This window comes from Eptesicus fuscus, chromosome 19 (assembly GCF_027574615.1).
Source record: "Eptesicus fuscus isolate TK198812 chromosome 19, DD_ASM_mEF_20220401, whole genome shotgun sequence".
NCBI classification, from domain to species: Eukaryota; Metazoa; Chordata; class Mammalia; order Chiroptera; family Vespertilionidae; genus Eptesicus; species Eptesicus fuscus.
In genome coordinates, this window is record NC_072491.1 from 3,206,001 (window position 1) to 3,230,633 (window position 24,633).

Consider the following 24,633-nt stretch of genomic DNA (forward strand, 5'->3'; position numbering starts at 1 on the left):
GGTTCCCACTCATTACCCAGTACTGCCCTCAGAAATGTTGACTCTCAGAAAATGATTCCAAACAGCATTCAAAGGGTGACTGTCATGGCTGGCGTTCTAAACGTTAATTGAATTCTGCTATTAAGGATGCATGCAGTCACTTGGTCGCAGTGAGAGACTCTGGACACTGATGCTGGTCGTTTGAGAAGGTCGAAGAGAAAAGCGCTTGTCAGTGCCTGTTGACTGTGTCCTTGTCATTCTAGCTGGGTGGACGTACTTGTTGTTTCTGGATTGAAAATGACAGTTTTTGGTTGTGAGGTGTTTATTATTTTTTAGTAGAAATTGCACACTTTCCCCAGGGGCATCCTGGCTGGCTGACTGGGACTTCCGTGCTTTTCACACTTGCATTGACTAGAATTGACTGCTGTTCGAGCCTCTCTTCCGTTCCCTACATCAGAGGAGTGTCCACTTCTGCTTCCCAGTTGTCAGCATTTAGGTGTCACGTTTGTGAGGTTTGATTGGAATATAATTAGGATGTTCCTAATTCTGTTGCCGTTTATTCCTTCCATCTTCCAGCTACTTTGTCGCACTTTTTTTAAAAACTTTAAGGGCATGTTATTGGAACTGTGCTAAAAGCCTAAATGGATCGGTGGTTATAAGAATTTCATGTGCATCAGAATCACCTGGAAGACTTGTGAGACACTGCTGAGTCTTGTCCCCTAATTCCTGACCCGGAAGTCGGGGGGCGAGCCTGAGAATTGCTCTCTGAGTTTCCTGGGTGGTGCTGATGCTGCTGGTTCGGGACCACACTTTGAGAACCACTGGCTTAGATCACGCCATGTGTCCTGGGCGTCTGTGATGATGCTTTGTTCTGATTTGTGCAGAAAGGGAACTGCTTCTGCCTCACAAGCCTAAGCCTTTACTACCCAAAAGGGTGTTTGTGTGTCTTGCCATGCAGCACAGGAGAGGTGACAGAAATGGGAAAATGGTTACAAAAGGTCTAATCCAAGCCCTAACCAGTTTGCTCAGTGGACAGAGCCTCAGCCTGAGGACTGAAAGATCTCAGGTTCGATTCCGGTCAAGGGCATGCACCTTGGTTGCGGGTACATCCCCAGTCGGAGGTGTAAGGAGGCAGCTGATCCATGTTTCTACCTCTCTATCCCCCTCCCTTCCTCTGTAAAAAAATCAGTAAAATATATATATATTTTAAAAAGGTCTAATTCAAGAGTCATTTATGTGTACATTTTGATAAGTTTCTTAGGCAAACTTTTCTTTGATAATCAATTTGAGTCTCTCATAGTCAGAGCATCCGACATGAATAATTGCTTCCAGAGATCAACTATTTATTATTATAACAGTAAAGATTTAAGCTGCCTGCAGTGGGGATAGCAGTCCCACCTTGCCTGCTTCTCAGAGGGTCACTGTGAGATCCATCTGAAAGGGTGGGCTGCCCTGCAGGCTAAGATGTGATGACTGGGATGCACTTTACTCCTCCTCGGTGCTTTCACCTCCATCATCTCATTGGTGGTTTTCAGGGATATTCCCTGTGACTTCTGTCACAGCCTCAGACTTCAGTTTGCCAGGCTTATTTGTCCTCAGAGGTAGTCACCGGGTAGGCGCTTCCTGGGTAGTGGCTCATCGGCCTTAATAGCGTAGCTTGGTCAGACCACGTCGTCTCTAGTGTGTACCTTCTTCCTCATTCATAAAGTAGATTAGCACCTCCCCTACTGCTGGTCTAAGGTGAGAAACCGTATGAAAACACGTGAAGCCTGTTTACAGACGGCAGTTAGTAATAGTAAGGAGGCCTCAGACAACAGGAAGCATGCTCTTTGCATCAGTCCTAAGCATTTTGCCACCTTATACTTTTTTTTCCAAATGAATTGAGTTTACTGATTCAGGTATTTTCTTTCCCTTTTGTGTCTCTGTTGTTTCTTTTACATAGAGTGTATATATAGAGAATGGTAAGTTTATTGAATGGGTTGGGAACATGAATGGAATGTCTTTAAGGGTATCTGTTGTTTTTTCTTTTAATGTGGGCGTTTTCTGCTCCATTACCTGTTTCCACTGACTTGTGAATTATTGCCTTCAGCCAAGTTTTTCCCTCTATCACCATGCTTCTACTCCCTGAGCCAACCCTTCCAGCTACCCTGCCTATTTCAGAGTTCAGGGTCAAAATTGTGGCATCCCGTTTCTGAGAGGTTGCCTAGGCACCACTGAATTTCAGCAAAATTAGTAGCTTTCTTAGTGGCTGCAAAATCTAGGCCAATTGAGAATTACCTGATTTTGAGTTTGTTTTTTTCCAACATCTTATATTATTACAAAATATTTCTTGTTAACTATTTTCTTATGTGTTCTAGTAAAATTTCCTAAACTCAATAAAACTTCCTTATAGTAGTACTATTAGGGGATAATGTCTTCATTTTAGGTTGTCTATTGAAAGAGGTGTATTTAAGTATGTAAGTTGTTTGTAACATTGTACTTAAGAGATGTGAAGTATGGAAGAATCAGGCAAAATGCGGTGTGGCATCTGTTATATATGGATCCTCATAAACTGCCTGGACAGGTGGAGTTGACGAACATTCTAGTTTCTGCACAGTAGCACTGTTCCAGCTAGCAGTTCAAGAATAATTCATTTCTGTCTGGATAGAAGATTACATGTATGTAATGTACAGTTTGCCTGTCTTTATAAGAACTTGTAAACAGAAAAAGTGCTAACACTAGTAGTAAGAAGGGTAACTCAGTATGCAATATGCTTATGACAAATAAATCACTAAGCATGCCAAAAATGGTCAATCTTTAGCCTCAGCTACAACCTCATTAGATTTCACCTGTATTTGATTATGAATAAAAGAACAAAATTAAAGAACATTTATGAACTATAGATTACATATTATACTTGAAGATTATGTCTAGAATATGTTTATAATTATAGAAGGTATTTTATAATTGATTTTCTTGTAACATAATTATTCACTATGTACGTGTAATTTTCAGCTACCTGAAAGAATACACTGTGTACAAATGTATAGCATTTGACAAAGTTCCCAAACAACCCTGAAGAAAAGATTCTATATATTATGTATGTGAGTAAATATCATAACTGAGGTAAAAATTTCTGTCTTCTGACCAACCTTTAAAAAATTAAACTGAGAACAGAGAGGGAAATTGAAGGAGAAAGTTGTAATTACTGGTTCATTGCAACTTAATATGCAGCATCCTAATTAGTTAAGCATCATGTACTGTCCTAGGCATGAAATAGCTTTTTTTTTTTTTTTTTTTTTTTCTAATTTAAATCTGGAAATTTTCCATTGTAGAACAGTTTGACTAGTCGTCGCTGTAAATAGCCACTGGACTTTTAAAGTATTAGTCTTCAGAAACAATGAAGGTCATCTTGTGTCCATAGAGACCACATGCACTTTCCTCATTACTTCCAGCATTATTTCTATAATGGGTAGAGTTATTTACGACATTTAAACACAAAAAGAATTTTTGAAAGAACCTTTAAATATCATCACAGGGTAAATAGCAGTGACTGAAATCCCTTACTCCATGGTTTCTTAAAAAAATTGATATTAGAAAATTAGTACCCTTTCAAAATTGTGTCTGTTGGTGTTTTTGGTAGTTATCCTGTAGGGGTGTGTGTGTGTGTGTGTGTGTGTGTGTGTGAGAATGAGATATGCATGCTTGTGTGTGTATGTATATATGTTCATTTCTTGGAAATCACTGTGATTTAACTGTTTTATAATTTTTTTTAAGAAACAGTAATTTTACATGTTTTAGATTAAAGTACATCTTGGTTTCAGTGGAATGCAGGTTTACTGTATTTAGTCTAGTCTTTCTGTCTTTCAGGAACCTGGTGTGGGAAACAAAATGGTTTCAGTGTATCACTTTATAAACAAAGCCAAGGTCATGAGTTTAGTCATCTTATCTACTTGGCTTTGTTTATTTCCATGCACTGTCCATCACTAACCTAACTCGGCGGGGAGAAAACATTAGGCTGCTCCTCAGCGTAGACCCACTGCCAGTGCACCGCTCTGCTAGCAAGCTGAGCTGGGAGACTTGTTCCTGAAACAAGCCACTTTTCATAACAGGAGGGCAGCAGGCCAAAGTGAGGCCTTGGGGGCAGATGTATGGTCACTAATCATTAGGGTTGTCACTCTAGTGTGTTTATTATTTTGAATCTCTAGATTTAGGGAGAAAAGAGCTAATTTTTGCATATAATAAATAGAAAAAAATGTATCTTCGTGTGGGATAATTGGGTAATACTTTAATGCTGCATACTTGCCAAGATAAATGCATAATGCATATTATCTTTCTTAATTAAATTATTTAGGGAAAATTACGATTGATGAATCACTTACTGTCTTGACAATTAATATCATTGACTTACCATTTTTATTCCAAGATGTCACAGAAGCCATTCAGCACTGAAGAACCTGGAAATCACCAGGTGAAGATGGTGACTGGCAGCGTTCGTTTCTCTTCCTTCTGTGAGTTTGTTGTTCAGAAAGTCTGTGGTTGTAAACATCCCCGACTGGAAGCTGTAAGACAGAACTAAGCTTTCAGTCAGATGTTTGCTGCTACCAGCTTTTCGTAGACATCGTTTTGGTACAGTTATGCCAAGAAGTGGAATTGGGGAGGCTATGAAATGTATGGGAGCCACCAGAGAGACCTTTAGATCCCTCATTGACTGCTCTGGGCGAGTGCATGTGTTCTGAGAAGTCAGTGTTGGGCGCTGTCCTGACAGTGGGATATCCTGTTGCAGATGCCAGCTGAGGTTCCCAGACTTCACATCCTGCTGCTGGGCCTCAGAGAATTCCCCCGCCACACACTATGGGTTATTTCTGGTTTTGCCCTATCAGTGGACTTTTAATTCTCTATTTCTTTTTCTAATAGGCTGCAGTTTAACCTCTGACAGTTCCGGACACTGCTTCCTCCTTCAGAAATTCTGTGGGAGTTCTGGAGAATAAATTTACCATCACCATCCAGCAGCATACAGCCTAGACGTTTCAGTTTTCTCTGTAGGGAAGAGATGTGTGTGTAGACTTTGTCTCCCTCCTCTCACCCCCCCTACACACACACACACACACACACACACACACCCTGCCAGCTGCTTGTTCTGCTCCCCCTGAATGATGTCACAGCTCCTAATCAGAACTCTTCTCCAGAAAATTATAAGACTTCACAGCACTGAGCCTGTTTACAATATTTACCATTGGTTATATTTTACTTAGTCTATTGAGTATATTTTCCTAAGTAATTTCAGGGTGTAGCTTGCCTTTTCCTCAGTAGAGTATGAATGCCTCTGGGCAGGTGTACTGTCTCTCTCTTTTATTTTAACCTTTTGCACTCGGATGTCGAGTGTGACTCGACACGGTTAGCATCGGTAGCAGCTCGTATGTCGAATTGTATTGAATGTATCAATAATTTTGAAATATAAAAAAATCCAAATAAATAAGTTTGTATGAAAAGAAACTCCAGTTTTTTATTCTACTGCCGCGCTTTGTAAAATCTGGGGTATTTTAAAAATTAAATCCCGAGAAGAATAAAGGAATCGAGAAAAAGCAAGCGAGTGCAAAGGGTTAATCGTTATTGTTAAAGTGTATTACAGCTGTCCCTCCCCCCCTCCCCCATTGCCCTCTCCACCCAGTTCCTGCCCTGCCCCAGGCCTTCACCACCCTATGTCCATAGGTAATGCATATAAGATCTTTGGTTAATCTCTTTCCACCCCCGCACCTCCCTTTCCTCTGACATTCATCATCCTGTTCCATGTTTCCATGCCTCTTTATTCATCAGTCTTGTAGTTGAGCCTTGATTAGTGTCACTGGGAGGAATTGGCCCCCAGGCCAATTGGCTTTGAGGGCCAGCTGTGTCTACAATGGAAGAGCTGCTATGCAGGAGACACCCCTATAGAGCAGGACTTGCTTCAGTGGGGTTTTGGTGCTCACTGAGTCTGCCCTTTGAGTGTGTCACTTATGGATGTGTAGAGTTATAATCTGGTATGGTCTGAAGCTGTCCACCAGGTCACTGGCTATGGGGCCTCTCAGGAGGTGCAAACTTAGCCACTGCCTGGGGCCACCCAGCAGGAGCTACAGAGAGATCTGCAGACTGCTGCTATTTGTATTGAGGTAGGAAGTGCCCAGGCGAGGCCCAGCTATGAGGCAAGGCAGGCTGGTGCTAGTGCTTGGGCCTTTTATTGATAGGTTTGGGGCACACTGACTTCAACTGCTACTTGTTTAAGAGATTTTAGCAAAGTCTGAAGCCTGAGGTGTGGGGGGGCAGGCCATTCATATGGAAAAGCAGCTGCAAACAGTTTGGGTGGGGCTGCAAATTGTATGGGGCGGGATTATGGCTCACTCAGCTCTGCAATGGGGGAGGTCCCAGTATAGGAACAATGACCCCTGTGAGCATCCCTGTCTTGGAGAAAACCAACTGCCCTGAGTTCCTGACCTGATGCCAGTCAGTCCAGTTCCTCCCTGTATGTCCCTGGGTTCCCCCAAAGCCACTGCCCAGTGCTGGAGCTCAGAGGAATCGGGACCATAAGTTCATGTATGGGCCCTGTAAGCGGAACACCTGGGGCTCCAACAGCCTCCATGTCACTCAGCCACAATTCCCACTTGTTTTTCCAGCCCGAAGTTATGGGGACTTATCTTCCTAGCTCTAAAACTCTGGGGTGGGGGGCTGGGTTGTGGCTGGGACCTCCTGCTTCTCATGGGAGGCCTTGGAAATATCCCTCCTGATTAAATAAATGCCACTCATGGGTGTTGGACCAGCCTGTTCCGTGCCTTCACCCCTCCTACCAGTCTCAATGCGTTTTCTTCCTTTCTTCTCTAGTTGTAGGACATCCATTTAGCCAGATTTTAGGTGGTTCTGAATGATAGTTCTGTATTTTAGCTGTAATTTTGATGTGGTGGTGGGAGGCAGCAAGTGCTGGCATTTACCTATGCCACCATCTTGTTTCTTCTACTGTCTTTGTGTTTCTCCACAGAGCGGGCAAACAGGGCTTTTATCATAGATGACATTCAGTGTGGATGAGTGGATAGTGTATCATTTTATAACAGCTTTTTTCCTGAGTTTAAAAAATGTTTTATTTCTATTTCTCTTTCAGACACTAGGAAACATTTCTGTTCTAATTTTTTGCCTCATTAAAGCATTGGTATTTTTATAATTTATTACTAAGTTACTAAACATCATTCTGTTTTAGGTTCAGTGCATTATTAAACCAAAAGGTAGTTCTTGCTAATCTAATTTTACACGCATCTCTTCCTTGATTAGATTACAAGCTTTTTTGAGGGCATGGGCATAAATAGAGCACCTTGCATGTAGAGGACTCTGATAACAACTTAATTGTATTATAGGAGTGTCTACTGTTTCCTTGTGTTCTTTATCCAAGCAAGCAAATGGCAGTTTGGGTCATAATGCAGCTACTCTAAATGCCTGTGCTACAGCGGTGGTTTTTAAATGCTCCTTTGTCAGAGTGGTAGTTTACAATACTTTGTTAGAGCGGGTGGAAGGAGGGGAGTTCGTTGCTTCAGACACAGGTAGCTTTGCAACTTGTAAGTATAATCTTCATGGCTGCTGGTTAGCATGCATCAAGCATCCCTTCCTACTGACCTCTTAATAAAGCAGATTTACTGTCTGTTCTGTGACTGTTTGGGCACACTGGCAGCCTTAGATTCCAAAAAGCGGATGGATGGAGCCATTTCCGAAAGCCCAAGAAATGGTCCCTGGCAGAGGTAGAAAGAATTCTCTGGTTATAGGATTGATTTGTTAGATCAAGTGACATTGTTTATTTCCAATGAAAAGTTACATAGCTGTGAAATTCAGCAAGATGGAAAGAAACTGCCTAGTTTAATAATTTGCATAGCTGAATTTGAAAGGTAGCCCAAATCTAAGCTAAAAATGGGGTAGGTATTCTGCATAAAGCTGTTATGCTCTGCCAGATAGGCAGTTATCCCTGGATGCTGCGGAATTACTGGAACGTGCGTTATGTAACATTTGTTCTGTGTTACTCTGCCCTAATGAGGTGGACTGGAGGCCATGTTGGCTTTGATTCTGAGTGCCCTTGCTCCACTGCTGGAGTGCAGCCTTGCAGTCATTTGCAAATGACTTCTGTATGCATTAATTTTGAAGCTTCACAGACTTCGCCTTGGCTTGCTAATTTAGCAATTGATTATTTCAAATAAATGCCTTAAAATGTTAGATCACAGTATTTGCCAGTGAGCCTGCAGCAGCTGGTTTCCCCACCCTTTGTGTTAGTGTTTGAGAAGTGTGACAGGTCATAAACAGCTCCAAGTTTTACTATCTACGGAGATTTGTTAAACCTAATATTAAAAGCAAATTATTTTTAGTTACTGAACATCATTCTGAAGATGACAGGTTTTTTTTAATATTTGCTTTGCGATAACTTAGGGATTACTTTTTTAAAGAAAACAACTACAAAAGTGTGTCTTCAAGTTCATTTCCAATTAGATATGCTTGTGTACAGATATTCGTGGTTAAAATTACATTGTTCTATGGGTCCTCATTGGTCTCGGGACAATGAGCCTTAAATCCCAGCATGCCTTTCTTGTGGCATGTAGCACATTCTGACTCCCATTCACTCCTCTGGTTAAAACTTCATTCACTGAATGAACGTGCCTTTATTTGCTGTGCATATTCAAGGGAAAAAAGTTTGAATATCAGTGTGAGCTTAATTACTTTTTAAAAAATTGTGCTGTTTCAGATGTCTCTTCCGCAGTTTCCCCAGCGTGGTTAATTATAGGTGGACATAAGATACGTGCTTTGACATTGCCTTTTATATAAACCTGTAGTATGTTCTAAACCTCCCAATAACTGAATGTTTGTTGCTATCTTTGCTTTGGCTTTCAACGTAGTTGGGGAAAACAGCCCACTGATTTTCAAATATTAAAATGTATCGAAGTTACGTGGAGGGCTTATTCATTAAAACACAGATTGCTGGGCCCTGCAGGAGTTTCTGTTTCCACCGTAGGTCTGGGGCAGGCTTGCGACTGTGCGTTTCTTCCCCATAAGTTCCCATGTGCTGCAGATGCTGCTCCGGATCCATGTCTAAAACCAGGGAGCTCATCTTTCCATTTGTCCCTGTTCGGTACTATGTCCTATTAGTGACTGAAGAAAAATACAGAAAACTCCCAACTTGAAATATGTAGTACTCCAGAAGTTTGATTTTAAAAAGGTTTGTTGGAAGCCTGAGACCCACTTTTCTGCCAGATAAAGTATCACTTTAATGGTCTAGTGCACAAAAAACCTATTTGAATATATTTGCAAAGAAAAGAAGAAGAAAACAAATACATTATTGCAATAGGAGTAGTTGAAACAGAAAAACTGTATACTCCTGGAGGGAAAAATAAAGGGTGTGTGTATGTGTGTATTTAAATCATGAGAGCTGATGCTTCAGGAAAAGCAGACAGAGAGGTGAGAAGGCAGGTAGAGACCTAGGAGGTTCCCTGGGTCCAGGATGCCTGTGAAATTCCAGATATTTTTAGAGTTTTTCTGGCAATGGTTCTAATGTTTAATTTTACTTCCAGATGTGAGGATTTTCTTCTTGATGAGACCACTTTTAATGTTTTAAATCCGAGGAAAGCAGAGAGAAGGGGAGTTTCTGTTAGGACACTTGGGGCCATTGCAGATGGAAAGAGATCAGGGAGGATGGTGAGGGTGTTCCTCAGGTGAAATGGTCTGAATTCTGAGTGTGGTGGAGGAGGTGGGGGAGGGGATGAGGAAAAGAAAGGCCACAGCTAAGCTTGGAGCTCTGCAGAGGTGTTTTATTAACTTTGTCTTTTATCCCAAACAAGAATCTTCTTAATGCGGAAGAATGGGTGATTGATGCCCTTGTCATCCAATGGGTTCCTGTAAATGCAAGTGCAGTGGTTCTAAACAGAGGGATAAAGGAAGATGAAAGGCTATGAATCTGCCACAGTTAGCTCTGGAACATTTACAGGATGTCTGCATATATTGCCATAAATTACTGCAGTGAAAGAATGTCACTTCTGCCTTTTCCTTGGATTCCCAACTTTGTCTCAAAATAGCTTTCAACTTGACTCGTGCCTCATTTATGTGAATCACAGTAACTGTTCTTTTTTCAACAGATTCTATAAAGTTATCTTTTAAAATATAATAATAATTCATGTGTACTTTAATATAAATTTAAGTCTTGGTTAAAGACCAATGTAAACATAGTAAAGGGTTTTGTAAGTCCTGCTTTAGACCAAGTTCAGTTCATGTAAACATCCTACACTCAGCTGTAATACATGGATTGGCTGGGAGGTGGATGTTTACTTCAGCTGTCTTGGAATGTCAGCCATTAACACCGACCGATGCAGGACTTGGCAAGAAGAGTATCCAGGGGCGTGGTTTTTTAATGTAATTACTGGACATTTAAGCTACTGTCCTATCTTTCATTTGTGTTTTACTATCTCTAACATGACACAAGACTTTGCATATTCAAACAAAAGATTGTCCTTATTTGGTGGTTGGGTCATAGTTGTAGGCATCTGTGCTTTAGCAAGTGTGGGCTTTGACATCTTACATCTGTAGCCGTCTGGGCTCTGTCCCTGAATTTGCTAAGTGATTTGGAGGAGGAAAAGAAACTTGTTTTCACACCTCGGTGCTTTTCTCATTTGCTAAATAGGTACAGCATCTACTTCGCCAGATTGTGGTAGGATTGACCTATAGGATGGCGGTAAAGAGGCTCGTTAGTCAGTGCCATCACATTACGTGCAATAAAAGCCAGTTGTTGTTAATGCTAACTACAGTGTTCAATAAGTCACTGCTGGCACATTTCAAGCAGACAACTTGGTTTTATTTTAGCAATAAAGATGATGTCAACTTTGTGATTTAATGGAAATGGTTTACACTTTGGATACCACCATAATTTAGTGATAAAGAGTTTTGAAGCCCAGCTTGAACTCATATTCTGGTTCTGCCATTTATTAGGTACCAGTATGTTACTTTGGGGAATTTATTAAACTCCCTGTGCCTCAGTTTCCCTAATCTGCTAAAATGGTATAACATTACTGACCTAATAGGATTGTTATGAAATTAAATGAGTTAATACCAGTAGTATCCTAATATATAAAAACCCTGGGTCCTTCACATCCACAACAACCGGAGGCTCGACCTAAAGCCCTGGCTTCGAGCGCAGAAGGCTCTGGTGGGTGGGGACTTGTGGCAGCAGAGACAGGGATGGGGGAGGGGAGGGCCGGCACTCAACTCAACCACGCACACGCACAGACACACACAGCGCCCACCAGCTCACAGCCTTTTCTCCCTTTCTTTCACTCCCTCCCAGCTCACTTTTGGAGCCTCTCTCAGAATGAGGAAACAAAACAGACTGGCCCTGAAGAGTCCTGGATGGAAGGAAGGGTGGGCAGAGGGTGGAGCGGCCCCCACTGGCCCCACCCCCTCCCAGCCAGGAAAGAGGAAGGAGGAGGCAAGGAAGCCTGGAGGACTGCTGAGAAAAACAGAGACTGGGCAAGATCAGGACGGCAGGGGAGGGCATTTGGGGGAGAGATCAGGCTGGCAGGGGAGGGCAGTTGGGGGCAAGATCAGGCTGGCAGGCGAGGGCAGTTAGGGGCAATCAGCCAGGCAGGCAGAGGCAGTTAGGGGCAATCAGGCTGGCAGGGAGGGGAGCGGTTAGGAGCCAGCGGTCCCAGATTGCAAGAGGAATGTCCGACTGCCGGTTTGGTTGGGCCTAAACCGGCAGTCTGACATCCCCCAAGGAGTCCCTGATTGGAGAGGGTGCTGGCTTGGCTAAGGGAACCTCTCCACCCACCCAACCCCCACCCCCTGTGCACACATTTCATGCACCGGGCCACTAGTGTTAGAATAATTCCTTGTACATACTATGGTCTTGATAAGTGGTAGCTATTATTATTATTTTAAAAACATGTTTGTCATATATTATTTTTTTCCCAGGATATAGTTGTGTCATACATTTTAATTAATTTAAAGAGAATACATGATAATTAGTTCTATTTATGTATTGTTTTGGCTTAAATGGTACTTTCATATATTGTGCTTTTATTGAAAATACTTAAAATTATTTTTCTTTAGCTTTATTTTTCAGTTCCATGAAATCAGCTTTTTCATTTTTTTTAGTAACACATCCACATTCTGTGTAAGTAAGAAACAAAACTGCCACCACAAAACCAAAATTACTGAACCAAGTGCACATCATTCTGGCAGCATGGGAGGGGCTGTAGCTTTGGCTGAGTCCAGAGTTAGGATGCACATTTGATGCTGCTCCAGGGAAGACGCTTCCATATTAGGAGACAGACACTCACAGCTAAAGAGCAGTGTGAACTGAAGGCGTGGAGACCTGTTCTCGAAAGGTGAGTGCTAGCGTTCTCATTACGTGGTGCTTGTTCGGTGAGCTAGTTTTTCATTATTTTCTTTATTAAATGGGGGCTGTTCTGTTATGTTCTCAGATGTAAAACATCTCAGTGAGTTTCACATAGTCATTTGAAACTTGTCAAGTGCTTAAATTATTTTCTAATTAATAATACTTCAAGGAAAATATCACAGTGCATTAGGGAAGCATCATATAATCTAAAGGTAGTTTTATGAAATGTATTTTTCAAACTAAGCATATTTGGGAATCCCTATCAATTTACTTTTGAACCTCAGTGAATTTTCTTTTCTATTCTCCAATATAAAAAAATGTTTGTATGTTGTGTGGTTTAGGCTGTCAAATGGCCTGAAAGTTAAATTCCTAAAAAACATTCAAGTGTTTTTTAATTCATTGCTCTTTTTTCTTTTGTTAAGTGGTCATGTGTTTATATCTTTATAGTGTATACTTTTCTGATTATATTATGGGGTCTTTGATTATGTTGGTTATCAGCTTTGTCTCACTTTGTCACTTAGGAAAATCTCTACATTAAATAAATGAAAATTCGATTTATCTTATTTTAATTAATACAATTCTAAGTTATACTGAGCTAACCCCCACCTTTATAAGAACATACATATCTTGATTTCTTTAAAAACTGTGTATTTATCAGAAATGTAATAGAAATTTATTTTCTGATGAACATGTGCTTATCAGTTTTAAATGTTACAGAATTTAGGAGAATGTTAAAATGTCCTCATTTCTGTCAATTGCCATTTGTTACTTAGTTGGTTGATAGAGAATAATATAAAGTTGGATTTCTTGGATAATACTTGGGTATGTTCTGAAATGAAACAGTTTTCTATCCTTTGAAGATTTAATATCTCTTCCTTATCATAATTTTGTAAGCCTTTGGCAGAAGTTATCTAACTTCTCCCTGTTTCATTATATCTTCCTCATTTCATCGATTCCCAATAGTCGAATTTTATGGTTCCAAACAAATGTCGCCTACAGACTTCAGTAATTAAAAATGTCAGTTAAAATGGAAAATCTGTGATATATGAGAACTTACCTTTTAGTTCTATTTATTTTAGTTTTTTAAAAAGTGATCCTACTTTTTAATAAAGGTCAAAGTGTTGTTCAGTGCAAAATAGTATGCAAAGTTACAATAAGTAACTATATGATCTCTGTTTATTGTTAATGGCTTAATATTAAGATTTTTTAAAAACTAGAAATATGCTAGTATCAAATTGTGGATGAAAAGGAAAGATTTTTTGTTTTGTTTTTGTTTTTTTAACTTTCAAATCTTCACAGAGCTACCATTATGAAACCAGTAGCAGTTTCACATTTAGCATTTTTATATGTATATAAATTAGGATTGCTTTTTTTATTAGCCTTAACTTCCTTTAATTTAATGGAAAAGAACCAGTCCCAACGGTGTTTTTATAATTTAATACACATTATTCCTGTGAGGCTGAGTAAAACATGAAACCATTCCATGAATCCAAATCTTAGCACAGAACCTGCTCTGCTACCTACCTGTCTTGGGACTAACCAGATGCAGTTAGAACTGGTTAACAGTGCTGGCCTTTCCTGGCTTACTTCACAGTGCTTCTTTAAAGACTTCAGCTGTTTGTCCTAGTGTTCAGTATTGGGCCTACTCTGTAAAAAACATTTAAAAACAGGGTTTGGGCTGTTTGTTTGGGTTTTTTAAAACTAGTTTGAGAAAGTTTCTTTGCTACTTGTTCTCCATGCAAATTCATAAGAGCTTAAATTCCCCAGAAGAAAGGATTTTTGTAAGGTTAAAAGTATCAAAGGTCCCTAAAGGTATACAGTTGCCTTAATTTTGACATTTATAAGTTTTCCTTATCCTATAGGTTATATGTGAAAATATTTGGGGCATCCTGTTTATATTTAATAATCGCTTGCTTAAAACGATCTTCTCTGTATAGTCAGTAGCACAAAAAGGTTTCATGTTAGCAGAATGCTGAACTACTTCTGAGTAAAGGTATGAGTATGAAGGAGAAGTACAGCTTGGGGACTGGGTATTTGGCAAGTCCTTATTTTCAGATACCTTTCTAAAGTTTGATTACTAATCTATACTATTTAGAGTGAAATCTGCAGGTGCCCCTTTTCTGTTCCCATTCAGGCGCCACAGCCCTCCTTTCTGTTACACTGTGACTGTGATACTCCTGCACACGCGTCTGTGCTCATACACACATGTGCCGGGCTGCTAGGGTGGTGGTGGTAATATCACCATGAAGTTATACTAGATATATCTTGTACTATTTCAAGCATTTTGGAGAACTTTCCATATTTAGGTATCAAATTTTCACATTCCTTATATAAATGTGTCATAATGTACTTCTTTCCCTATTGTAGACCCATAGGTTGCTCTGATCTTTAACTATTATAGGCAGTCCTGAAAAATACACATATTTTGGTGATAGGTGTGACTATTTCTACAAGACAGTTCATAAAGGCATAAACTGGATCAAGGAACATATCTATTTAAAATAAGGATAGTCCTGGCCAGTGTGGCTCAGTTGGTTGGGCATCCGGTGCACTGAGAGGTAGCTGGATGGATTCTGGTCAGAGCACATGCCCTGGCTGTGGACTCGGAGTGCGGGAAGAGCCACTCAGTGTTTCCCCTCACATGTTTCTCTCTTCCTAAAAATCAATAAGAAAAAAAAATTTAAAAAATAAATAAAATGTGGATAGATACTGCTGAATTAATCTCCAAAGAGGCAGTGCCAGTTTCCACTCTGATTAACAGTGCAGGAGCTGGAGCCACCTTTAGGGAGGCCTTGTCCTGGCCCAGGTGAAGGAGAAGTACAGCTCATGTTTTTGCTCATCTGAACGGTACAAAGTCGTGTATCTTTTGTAGTTGCATTCCCTTGTCTAACGGTGAAGTTAGCAAGTTTTCATATATTTGTTGGTTTCTTTCATTGTTCTCTCTTTTGGTTGTTGTTGATCCTCACCTGAGGGTATTTTTCCCATTGGTTTTTAGAGAGAGTGGAAGGGAGGGAGAGAAGGGTAGAGAGAGAGACATCAATTGGTTGCCACCCGCATGCGCCCCGACTGGATCCAGGGATCGAACCTGCAACCCAGATACGTTACGTACCCTTATCTGAGAATCGAACCTGCGACCCTTCTGTGCATGGGCCAATGCTCTGACCACTGAACCATACAAGCCAGGGCCATTGTTACCTTCTTGATTGCATGTTCATATCCCTTGCCCATTTTCTTTAGGTTCGTTAATTTGTTCTTACTGCTTTTTAGTAACTCATTATATTTTGAATATTTTTTTCTTTCTGTATGTGTTATAAATATTTCCTCCTAATCTGTTGTTTTATAACTTAGAACTTTTGTGTAATCTGTGGGACTTCTGGGTTTTGTTGTCTTTCTTAGGAAGGCCTTTGTACCTTAATATTATATATACACTAGAGGCCCAGTGCACGAAATTGTGTGGGTAGGGTCCCTAGCCCTAGCCTGCAATCAGGGCCATCTTTCGCCTGCTCGCCAGTCTCCAGTCCTGCCCTGCTGCCACTCACCCGGTTCCCCATTCGCCATCCAGCGATCGGAGCCTGCGGGTTGGGGGGCAGGACCAAGAGATCTGCCTTCCACCTGCTTGCCAGTCCCCAGTCCCGCCCGCCACCACCCGGTTCCCCCCTTGGTTCCCTGTTGGCCATCCAGCGATCGGAGCCTGCGGGCTGTGGGGAGGGACCAAGAGGTGGTCAATGCACCTCATAGCGACTGGTTGATGGGTCATTCCGGTTGTTATGCCGTTATGGTTGCTGGCCTTCTATTATGTAGGATTATTCTAAATACATTATCTTTTAATGTTTTAAAACTGTATTTCATCAAAGCTAAGCAATGCCACTGATTATACAACAGCAGTATTTTATTTTTAAATATATCTATTGATTTCAGAAAGTAAGGGGGAAAGAAAGAGAGATAGAAACATCAATGGTGAGAGAGAATCATTGATTGGCTGCCTCCTGCACATCCCCTACTGGGGATCAAGCCTGCAACCCAGGCATGTGCCCTTGACCAGAATCGAACCTGGGACCCTTAAATCCGCAGGCTGACGCTCTATCCACTGAGCCAAACCAGCCAAGGCCAATAGCAGTATTTTAAATACTCAAGAAGAAAACATAATCTTGAGAAACAATGCTTTCTTACCATCTCAGATTTTATAGTTCCTTAAAGAGCTGCTTTATACATTTATTCAGACCAATCTTTTTAAAACATAAAACTTACATAAAAAGAAAAGTCTGTTTTATTAGTTCTTCATGCATTAACAGTCCTTGGTTTTGTGGGCTTCCTCTGAATTTGTCATTCCTTTAAGCACATCTTTCATTATTGAGCTCTTGAGCATTCGTAAGTACCACCGTGCCTGTGAAACACCTACTGTGGTACAGAGACTTGTCCAGGTGCCGTCGTGTGCTCTCCCGTAACCCTGGCGGCAGCTCCTGGGTAACTGTTCGCAGTGTGTTGCAGTTGAGGAGTCTGGGCCTCGGAGAAGTTAGGTTGCGTGTTCTCCCAGAGCAGTCACCGTGGAGACCCTGGCTTCGGAGGCAGTGCCTGGGCCCTTCGGGCTCCTGCTCAGGGGGTGGGTCTGCGTCATTTGTGAAGATTAAACAGTAATACGTGGAAGAAGTCCCCTCTTACCTGCAGCCAATCTGGAATGGAACATCCATAATTTTTTAAATTGTGTGATTCTGATTTTCAGTATCTTTTCAGAGCCAGTGTATGCTTTCTTCCAAGTAAATGTTTACTTTTGTCCCTCCTTATGGGTAAGTTTGTTGATATTTTTTGGATCCTGTCACTTTTCATATTGTTAAGCATTTTAGAATCAATAGGATTTATAATTGGGTCTTCAGTTTAAGGTGGGAAATAAAGACTGATGCCAAGAGAAGTGCATTTCACCCTCTCCACCTGTGTGTTAAACCAGAACCAGAACAAGAGATTATAGTTGCACACTAGCCTTGAGCAAAGTTACCTGCATGGGGATCCTAGTCAGGATTCATAGTGGTCCACCTTGAACTTTTAAAGGATGTTTTTAATCTGCATGTACAATAAGAATGATAGTGTTTTTGTTATGACCCTGGGGAAGCCATTCAAACTTATTTTCATATAAGCATTCAAACCTCAGCTTCGAACTGAACAAACAAGATAAACAGTTTGCACTGTTTGCTTATGTGTAACAATGGTTGACCATATCTCCGGCAGCCAGAGCAGGCAGACAGGCCACCAAGGGCTGACGTCAGAGAAACTAATCAGAGTGCTCAGAACACGTGACGTGGCCAGCCAGACGGGGCATGTAACCAAGGCCGGAGAGGTGGCGCCCTGGGCCAGAGCAGAGGTCTTTCCTAAAGTGTCAGACACCCTGGGACCGCAGCACATGCCTTGTCTTCACTTCCCTCTGTAACTGGTCCAGTGTGGGCAGCAGTGTTCATAAAAGTCGGCAAACCTGTTTTACTTGTTTCTGTCTCACATATCGTTGCTTGTGAAGCCCTGTTATTTCCAGTAGATACCTTGTTTTGAATACAGGCTGACCTGCTAAATCCTGTGCCCCGTGCCGCACTCAGTCAGTGACTTCCCTCTGTGAGTCCACATGTGACTTGTGGTCGCTCTCAGTGCCTCGGAGTGGTGGAAGGAGTTAAGGGAGAAGCAGGAAGAGGATAATAGTTTCAGGACATGGTGATCATGCAACAGACAGGCCCTTGAGAGAAGAAAGGATATAGCTCTGTCTTTTTATGTGACCTTTGGCTGATTCCTGAAGCCGCTGGCCTCACACTCCTTTTCCTTAAATGAGAACATTGTAGTCTTAAAATAGATCCAGAGACATAGAACCATGAACAGACTAATGAATTTCAGAGGGAAGGGAGGTGGGGGAGGAGAGAGTAACCGGGTTACTTACATGCATAGCCCATGGACACAGACAATAGTGTAGCAAAGGCTTGGGAGGGGCAGGTGCGAGGAGGGGGGGCAACGCGGGGAGGGGGGGCAAAGAGGACATATGTAATACTTTCAACAATAAAGATAAAAAAAATTTTAAGTGCCTCTCTGTGACTCTATCCAGTGCTCTAGCTCCGTGGTCAGCAAACTGCGGCTCGCGAGCCACATGCGGTTCTTTGGCCCCTTGAGTGTGGCTCTTCCATAAAATACCACGGCCTGGGTGAGTCTGTTTTGAAGAAGTGGCGTTAGAAGACTAAGTTTAAAAAATTTGGCTCTCAAAAGAAATTTCAATCGTTGTACTGTTGATATTTGGCTCTGCTGACGAATGAGTTTGCCGACCACTGCTAGCTCATCATGGGCTCATTTTTTATGGGTGTGGCAGTAGAGCCAGTTTAGCAGTGAGTTCAGGTTAACCCACCTAGGCCCATCTGTGAAATGGGCTTCCTAGCTCCTAAATTGTCGTGAGGATTTGATTAGATAGCCCAGCTAACACTACCTGGCCCCTGTTGAGCACTGGGGAAACCCCCTTCCTCAACTCCATGCACATGTCATCAGGCCTTCATGGTGTGCGGATAGCTCCGGGAGCTCCAGCCGAGAGCTTTCAGACTTAGCTCCCCAGTGGACATGACCTGGCAGGCTGCAGGGTGGTCTGGGGGAGGGGCAGACACGCCCAGGAGAGAGAGCTGAGGGTGCGCCACAGTCTCGCTCTTGCCTGTTCACACTGAACTTGAAAACCACCGTGAGCACCTGGACGTGCCGGCCCAGAAGGCGCTGAGCAGAGCTCAGGTTCCTCCTCTTGGGCCTCTGCTGAGGGGAGTTGACTGTGCACCGGGCGCTGGAAGACAACCTTAGAAATGTCAGGAGAACTAAGCGAGAAACAGCCTTAGCGCTACACTTAGGAAGAGGTTAGTATGTTGCTGTGAGTTCAGCCACATTTGCAGATAACACTGCAGACCGTTGTGAACTCGCTGTCTCCGTCGTCGTTCTCCACGACAAAGGTTGCAGTTCAGATCAGGAGAAAACGTGTAATAAAACACTTTGACAAAATGTTCCCTTCTCTTTGTATGGAATAGCAGAAAAACACAGCCGTTTGTTGCTTATGATAAAATACAGGGTGTGGCAAAAGTAGGTTTATAGTTGTTTGTATGAAAAAGCCAGAGTCTCCAGTAAAATTCAGCCCAGGGCACTTGAACTGAGAAAGCTTTGATACGTGTGATGAAGGGTTGACTGGAGATGGCCTGTTCAAATCCTGTGCATTCCAGAGATAAGGCTGGCCCTTGACCGGCTCCAGAGAGAGAACCTCTAAACCGGCCCTCCTGCCTCCTGGGAGCCAGCGCCTTTGTTCACTGGGGTCTTGCGCAACCCCAGATAGTGGTGCTGGCAGCGAGTTAGGGTGGGGGCCTCGCACCACGCAGGATCAGTGCATCTTTGGAGGAGCTAGAAGCTGAATGAGGTCAGCCATGTGGGTGCTCCATGCCCTTGAGACTGACCCCCGATAAAACCCTGCACAGGAAGTCTTAGGTGCGTTTCCCTGGTCGACAGGTGTTCCACGTGTGCTGCCCGCATCGTCTCTGGAAGAACGAAATGCTGTCCGTGCCGCTCCCAGGACAGCGGGAAGCTGGCGTCTGGTCTCCAGGCTCTGCCCTCTGTGCCTGTCACATTGGCGGGTTTTAAACTGTATTTTTTACTATAATAAATTGTAACCATTTTTCTGAGTCCTGTGTGTCACTGAATCAGAGGTGGTCTTGGGGACCCCAACCCAACGTGTTTAAATGGTTATGTTTAAAAGTGCAATAGAGACCCACAGGTGTCCTGCGAAACCTAGATTATTGGCTACCTGGCTAAACTTTACAGAAAAAGTTTACCAACTAACGCAGAAATGTAGCAGATCAATCCCCTTTGTCATTTCGTACATTGAAACCCTAACAGTTAAAATGGATGAGTATCCATATAAATAAATCTCCAACTGTTTTAAGTGAAAAAAGTAACAGAAGGATAATACTGCTTATGTGACTTAGCTGTTGTGTGTAAATGCATGTGTGAAACAAAGAAAGATCCCATCCAGAGGATATCCCCAAACCTCAGGAGAGTGGTGAATTGGGGTTAGGGGTGTTGGCGGGGGCGGGGGCGGGGATGGAACGGATGGTAAGACTACTTATCGCATTGTCATTCTTAAAAAGAGAGTTTTGGGAGAGGAGGAAATCAGACCTCATAAAATAAATGACAATGTTTTATTTTACTAATGTTTTTCATTTATTTCCTTAAATCAGCCAGCTCAGAATTATAAAATGATTGTGCTAAAGGCCTCAGCTGCTTCAGACTCCGTGCTCTGAGTTAAGAAACTGGCCTTGGTCGGTGAACTGCCCAAGGTCGTGCTGGGCCTGTGTATTGTAGGCAGTAGGTTAGTGCTGGCAGGTCCGCTCTCCCAGCTGTGGAACTCAGAAGCTGATTCTGGAAACAAACAATGGCTGTGCTTAGGACCTGTCAAGTTATCTTTCAGTTTTGTCCATCTGTAAATTGAAGGCCAGTGAGAGATTGGGTCGTCAGGAAGGAAGGGAAACTCCCCGAGAATTCACCCAGCGGTCCGTTTCACCAACAGAAGAGCATCGCTTCTCAGAGGTTACAGCCCTGGTGCCGGGGCCGCTCGCTTCGCTGCAGGTGTGCGAGGGAAGCAATACGCTGGGTTTATATTTTCTCCAGGAAAATCATCCGCTCTTTGTAGCAGTCAGAGAGACCATACCAGGCTTAGTGTCCACTCATATCTAGAAGATGTTAAAGGTGTTGAAATGTAAGTGCTGTTAGGGTCTTAAGTAATTAAAATGGATTTTTAAATGATTTGTAAACAATTAGGGTAGAAGTAGTACTACTTGAACCACACTGAATTCATAGTTCTGGTATATACAATTTAACGACCCGTTTCCTCCCTACATTCCGGGAGTCACTGGGAAAGTAAAACGAGATAATAAACTTTAAAAAAAAGAAGGTCTTATAAATGTTAAAGTACTATGTAAATGAGTTTTATTTAAAGCATTACTATCACCCTCCTGACTGTGATGACACTCACATGGACTAAACAGAATTGTGAAGGGAAAATATCACGTACTCTGGTTTCCTGAGACCAAAGGTGAGTTGTGTCAACTATAAAGAAGGAGGTATGCCATCCATCTAGTTTTTTCATGTGGTCTATCAGGTTACAGGAGAGATGAGAAGAATAAGACAGTTTCTGCCCTCCCCCCTTTCAATTGGACATTTATTGTGCAGCTACTCTGTGTTAGGTGGAGGTAAGCAAAGTGCTTAGTATAGGAATTGCGCTCACATTTGCCTAACAAGGTATTAACCTTGTTACTCAGTGGAAACCGAGGCCTCGGTCAGTTCAATAACTAAAACCTAGTCGGTCCAGAGCTAGCGTTTGAACCTGCTGTTTGTAGCTTCAAAACGTCTGCTTCACACAGCAACCGACAGCACAAGAGAGCCAGGGTCTGAGCGTTAGAAGTGTAAAGAGAAATGATGGAGGAGATCAGGGAAGGAAGGCACTGGTTGGGGCTGGACCCGGAGGAGAGGCCCTGCAGGGGCTGGGGTCTGGTAGGTGAGGACCAGGGAGTGCTGGCGGGGAGGGCTAAGGAGGCCTCGTCTTTCCGGGCTCCCTGCCTTGCTCTTCAGTGTGGGTCTGGAGAGGAGAACGCTCACTGGCTGGGCTGCTGCAGTCACTGGTCCAGGACAGGGTGGGGAGTGGGGGAGTGCCTGGGACCCCATGAAGAGCTGATGCGGAAACCTGGGAGTGACGGGAACTCAAGAACAAGGCCAGCAAGTCAGGATAAAGCCTATGGCATAAAATCCGTAATTTTGTAGACACACCACATCAGAGAACTGTTAAACGTTTTGTGGATAGCACCTTGAGTTTTTGCATCCTTTTTGAGGTGTTAAGGTGCAGTGAGGGGCCGGTGTTTGGAAACCCCAGGACGGGGTTCGGCAGACCTGGTTCTGCCTTGTCCCTTCACACGGTTCACTGATGATGTGTGTGCATTTGTGTGAACATATGGAGCCTCAGTCACCACAGTTGTCCTGCCTTTAGGGTTGTGGGTATAAAGTGACCGGTCCAAAAAGACTTGGAAAAAGACAAAGTTTGGTGTAAGTCGTGACAAGTGTCATTTCCAGGCAGCGCAGACACCGTTACTGCGGCAAAGAGTGTAAGAGGGAGCTCATCATGACGTGCTCTGATGCCGTTTTAAAGGCTTCCCCCGACTCTAAAGGCGCATAAAATAGGTATTTATGTATTTTTTATTTCTCTTGGCAATGATTTTTAAAGAGAATAAATCCTGTCCTCGTAGCCAGACTTTCCTAATAAACATAACTGGAGCCAGGGGAGCCTCGTTTTGTACGTACGGCACCTTGCATGTTGTAATTGAATGTTCATGTTTTTAATGAGGTAAATAAAGTGTCAATTTCCCTGCCTGCACATTCTCTGCTGGTCACGGCGGTCAGGAGGGCCTGGGCCCTGCCGGATCGGTTTGTCCTGCGCCTCCAGGCCGTCCCACGTTGCAGCAGCGGCTTGCACAGCAGCGCTTGCAACACTTAACCCACGTTTCCCCGGCCGGTTTTGTCCAGTTGGTTCCTTGTGGTTCGGATTGTTAGAGCAGTGCCCGGTTTTTCATGGCCTGGACTCCTGTCCTGCGGGGAATGAGGCCACAACAGCGGTCTGTCCCTCCATCTGAGGATGAGGCACAAACTCCTCCACTTGGACACTCACTGAATTACCTACAGTGGAACTTACTCTAAAAAATCTTGTACTAAACCCAGTATGCAGGGCTCAGCCGCGTCCCCAGTTTTCTCTGGTAGCGTGTGATGCACCATCTGAAGGCCACTAGCCTCAAAAAACTCCCATCTGGCCATCCCTAACGAAGATTTTCTCCAGAAAGTTCTCTTGGCAATCCTAACAGGAAGGAAGCTCCTCCTGACCCTTGGTTTCAATGGCGTTTCCTTGTGATCTTTTCCTGCAAGTCCCGCTAATGCCCTGGGCTGGGCCTCCAGGTTGTCATGTCGTTCCTCTGTCAGCAGCTCCTCCGTTACAATAGTTCATTTGCTTATCCAATGCCCGCCCCCCCCCACACCCCCTCCCCCACACACCCACACACACCCGCCGCAGTTGTGTTCTTTCTGAGGGCAGGCGCATGCTCTTCAACGTCCTTCCTCCAGTGTGAGGCACATAGTTGGTAGTAAAACATAATGTGTGATGGCTGGATGGACGGACAACAGAAAGATGGACAGAAAGAAGGAACTTTCCAATGGGCCAAGTGAATGAAGTGTCCTGATACTTTGAACCAAGAAGGCGAGCCGAAGGAACTGACCCAGAGGAGAGCCCGCGTCCTGTGGCCGCTGGCTGGGAGTGGCCTTAGGTTCAGAGGGGACCCAACCCAGTTTCCCACGATGCTGGCGCCACTAAGGGCGCCCTGGGGAGCAGCCCGGCATGAGCCCTGCGCCTTCTCCGTATCTGGTGCGCGTATTTATAGCTAATGCTGGTGGCTTTCCCTTGTTAAACAGCAAAAGAAAAATGGCTCCATGAAGGCCCCCCAAAAAAGACTAATGGAAATGTTTTAATAATTTTTAAAAGGCTTACGAATGACAGCTCAGCTGAGAAGCTGTAGAAGCACGGAAGCTGAAATTTCAGCTAAGGGTGCTGCTGTTCGGATTGTTCCTCTGAGTCAAATGGGGGTCGTTTAAAGACGGGAGGGAAGAGGCCAAGGATGCTTTGCTTGCTTGTGTATTTCCCCTTTAATAGCAACCCATGTCCTTGAAGGTTTCTATGCACTTAAGTGCTCCAGATGGTGGGGTCAGTAAGACGGAGTGGAATGAATTGGAAGCCGTGTGACTTCATGCACATTTTATTGTTTAACAGTTTTCAAAACCACTCAGAATTTTAGCTTCTGTTAAAGAAGCATATTCTGTTAATTAGCATATTACCTCTCCCAGATAATTAGCACAGTGAAAAGTTCTATGGAGGTTTTCACTTGAATTTTCTCTTCCATGTGTAATTCCATTCATGGGTTTCGATGCTTCTTAATCAATGGCTAACCAAGTTATATTCATCAATGCAGCAGTTTCTCTGTACGAAGGAGAGAATGGAGCTTGGACTTACTGAGCAGCTACCACGCCCACACACTGAGGCCCCTTTATGAGCTCTCAGGAAACCTGCACAGTTACCCCACAGGGCTGTTCCTGCTGTGGAGCTCAGGACACAGGCTGGGGGAGGCTGCGCCATTTCCCACCCAATAGCACGTGTCTCAGGCAGCGGTCACTCCAGGTCCGTCTGACTTAAGTCTCTGTTTTCCACTTCTTTCCCGTGT

The 24,633-nt window shown here is 43.2% G+C and overlaps 1 protein-coding gene and 2 non-coding genes across 16 annotated transcripts in view; all 3 read left to right on the forward strand.

The window, feature by feature from the left end:
• Window positions 1-19,990, forward strand: part of LOC114228096 (uncharacterized) — a 38,788-nt gene extending 18,798 nt beyond the window's left edge. For 4 of the 14 annotated variants that reach the window (XR_008554579.1, XR_008554575.1, XR_008554585.1 and 1 more), the window contains 3 exons: window positions 2,974-3,062; window positions 4,385-4,469; window positions 4,876-5,444. Coding sequence is in view for 2 of the 14 variants with exons in the window: in XM_054708560.1 (XP_054564535.1) it covers window positions 19,835-19,966 (132 nt within the window). In the remaining 12 variants the exon portion in view is untranslated. Of the gene's footprint in view, window positions 1-2,973; window positions 3,063-4,384; window positions 4,470-4,875; window positions 5,445-19,834 lie in introns of those variants that run through there. The other 10 variants (XR_008554586.1, XM_054708560.1, XR_008554583.1 and 7 more) reach the window with 8 other exon arrangements.
• MIR30D (microRNA mir-30d) lies at window positions 4,488-4,571 on the forward strand. The gene has a single exon (NR_129140.2). It is a non-coding gene; the product is annotated as a microRNA mir-30d (primary transcript).
• MIR9229E-2 (microRNA mir-9229e-2) lies at window positions 5,914-5,995 on the forward strand. Its single transcript, NR_130542.2, has one exon. It is a non-coding gene; the product is annotated as a microRNA mir-9229e-2 (primary transcript).
• Window positions 19,991-24,633: the final 4,643 nt, after the last annotated feature.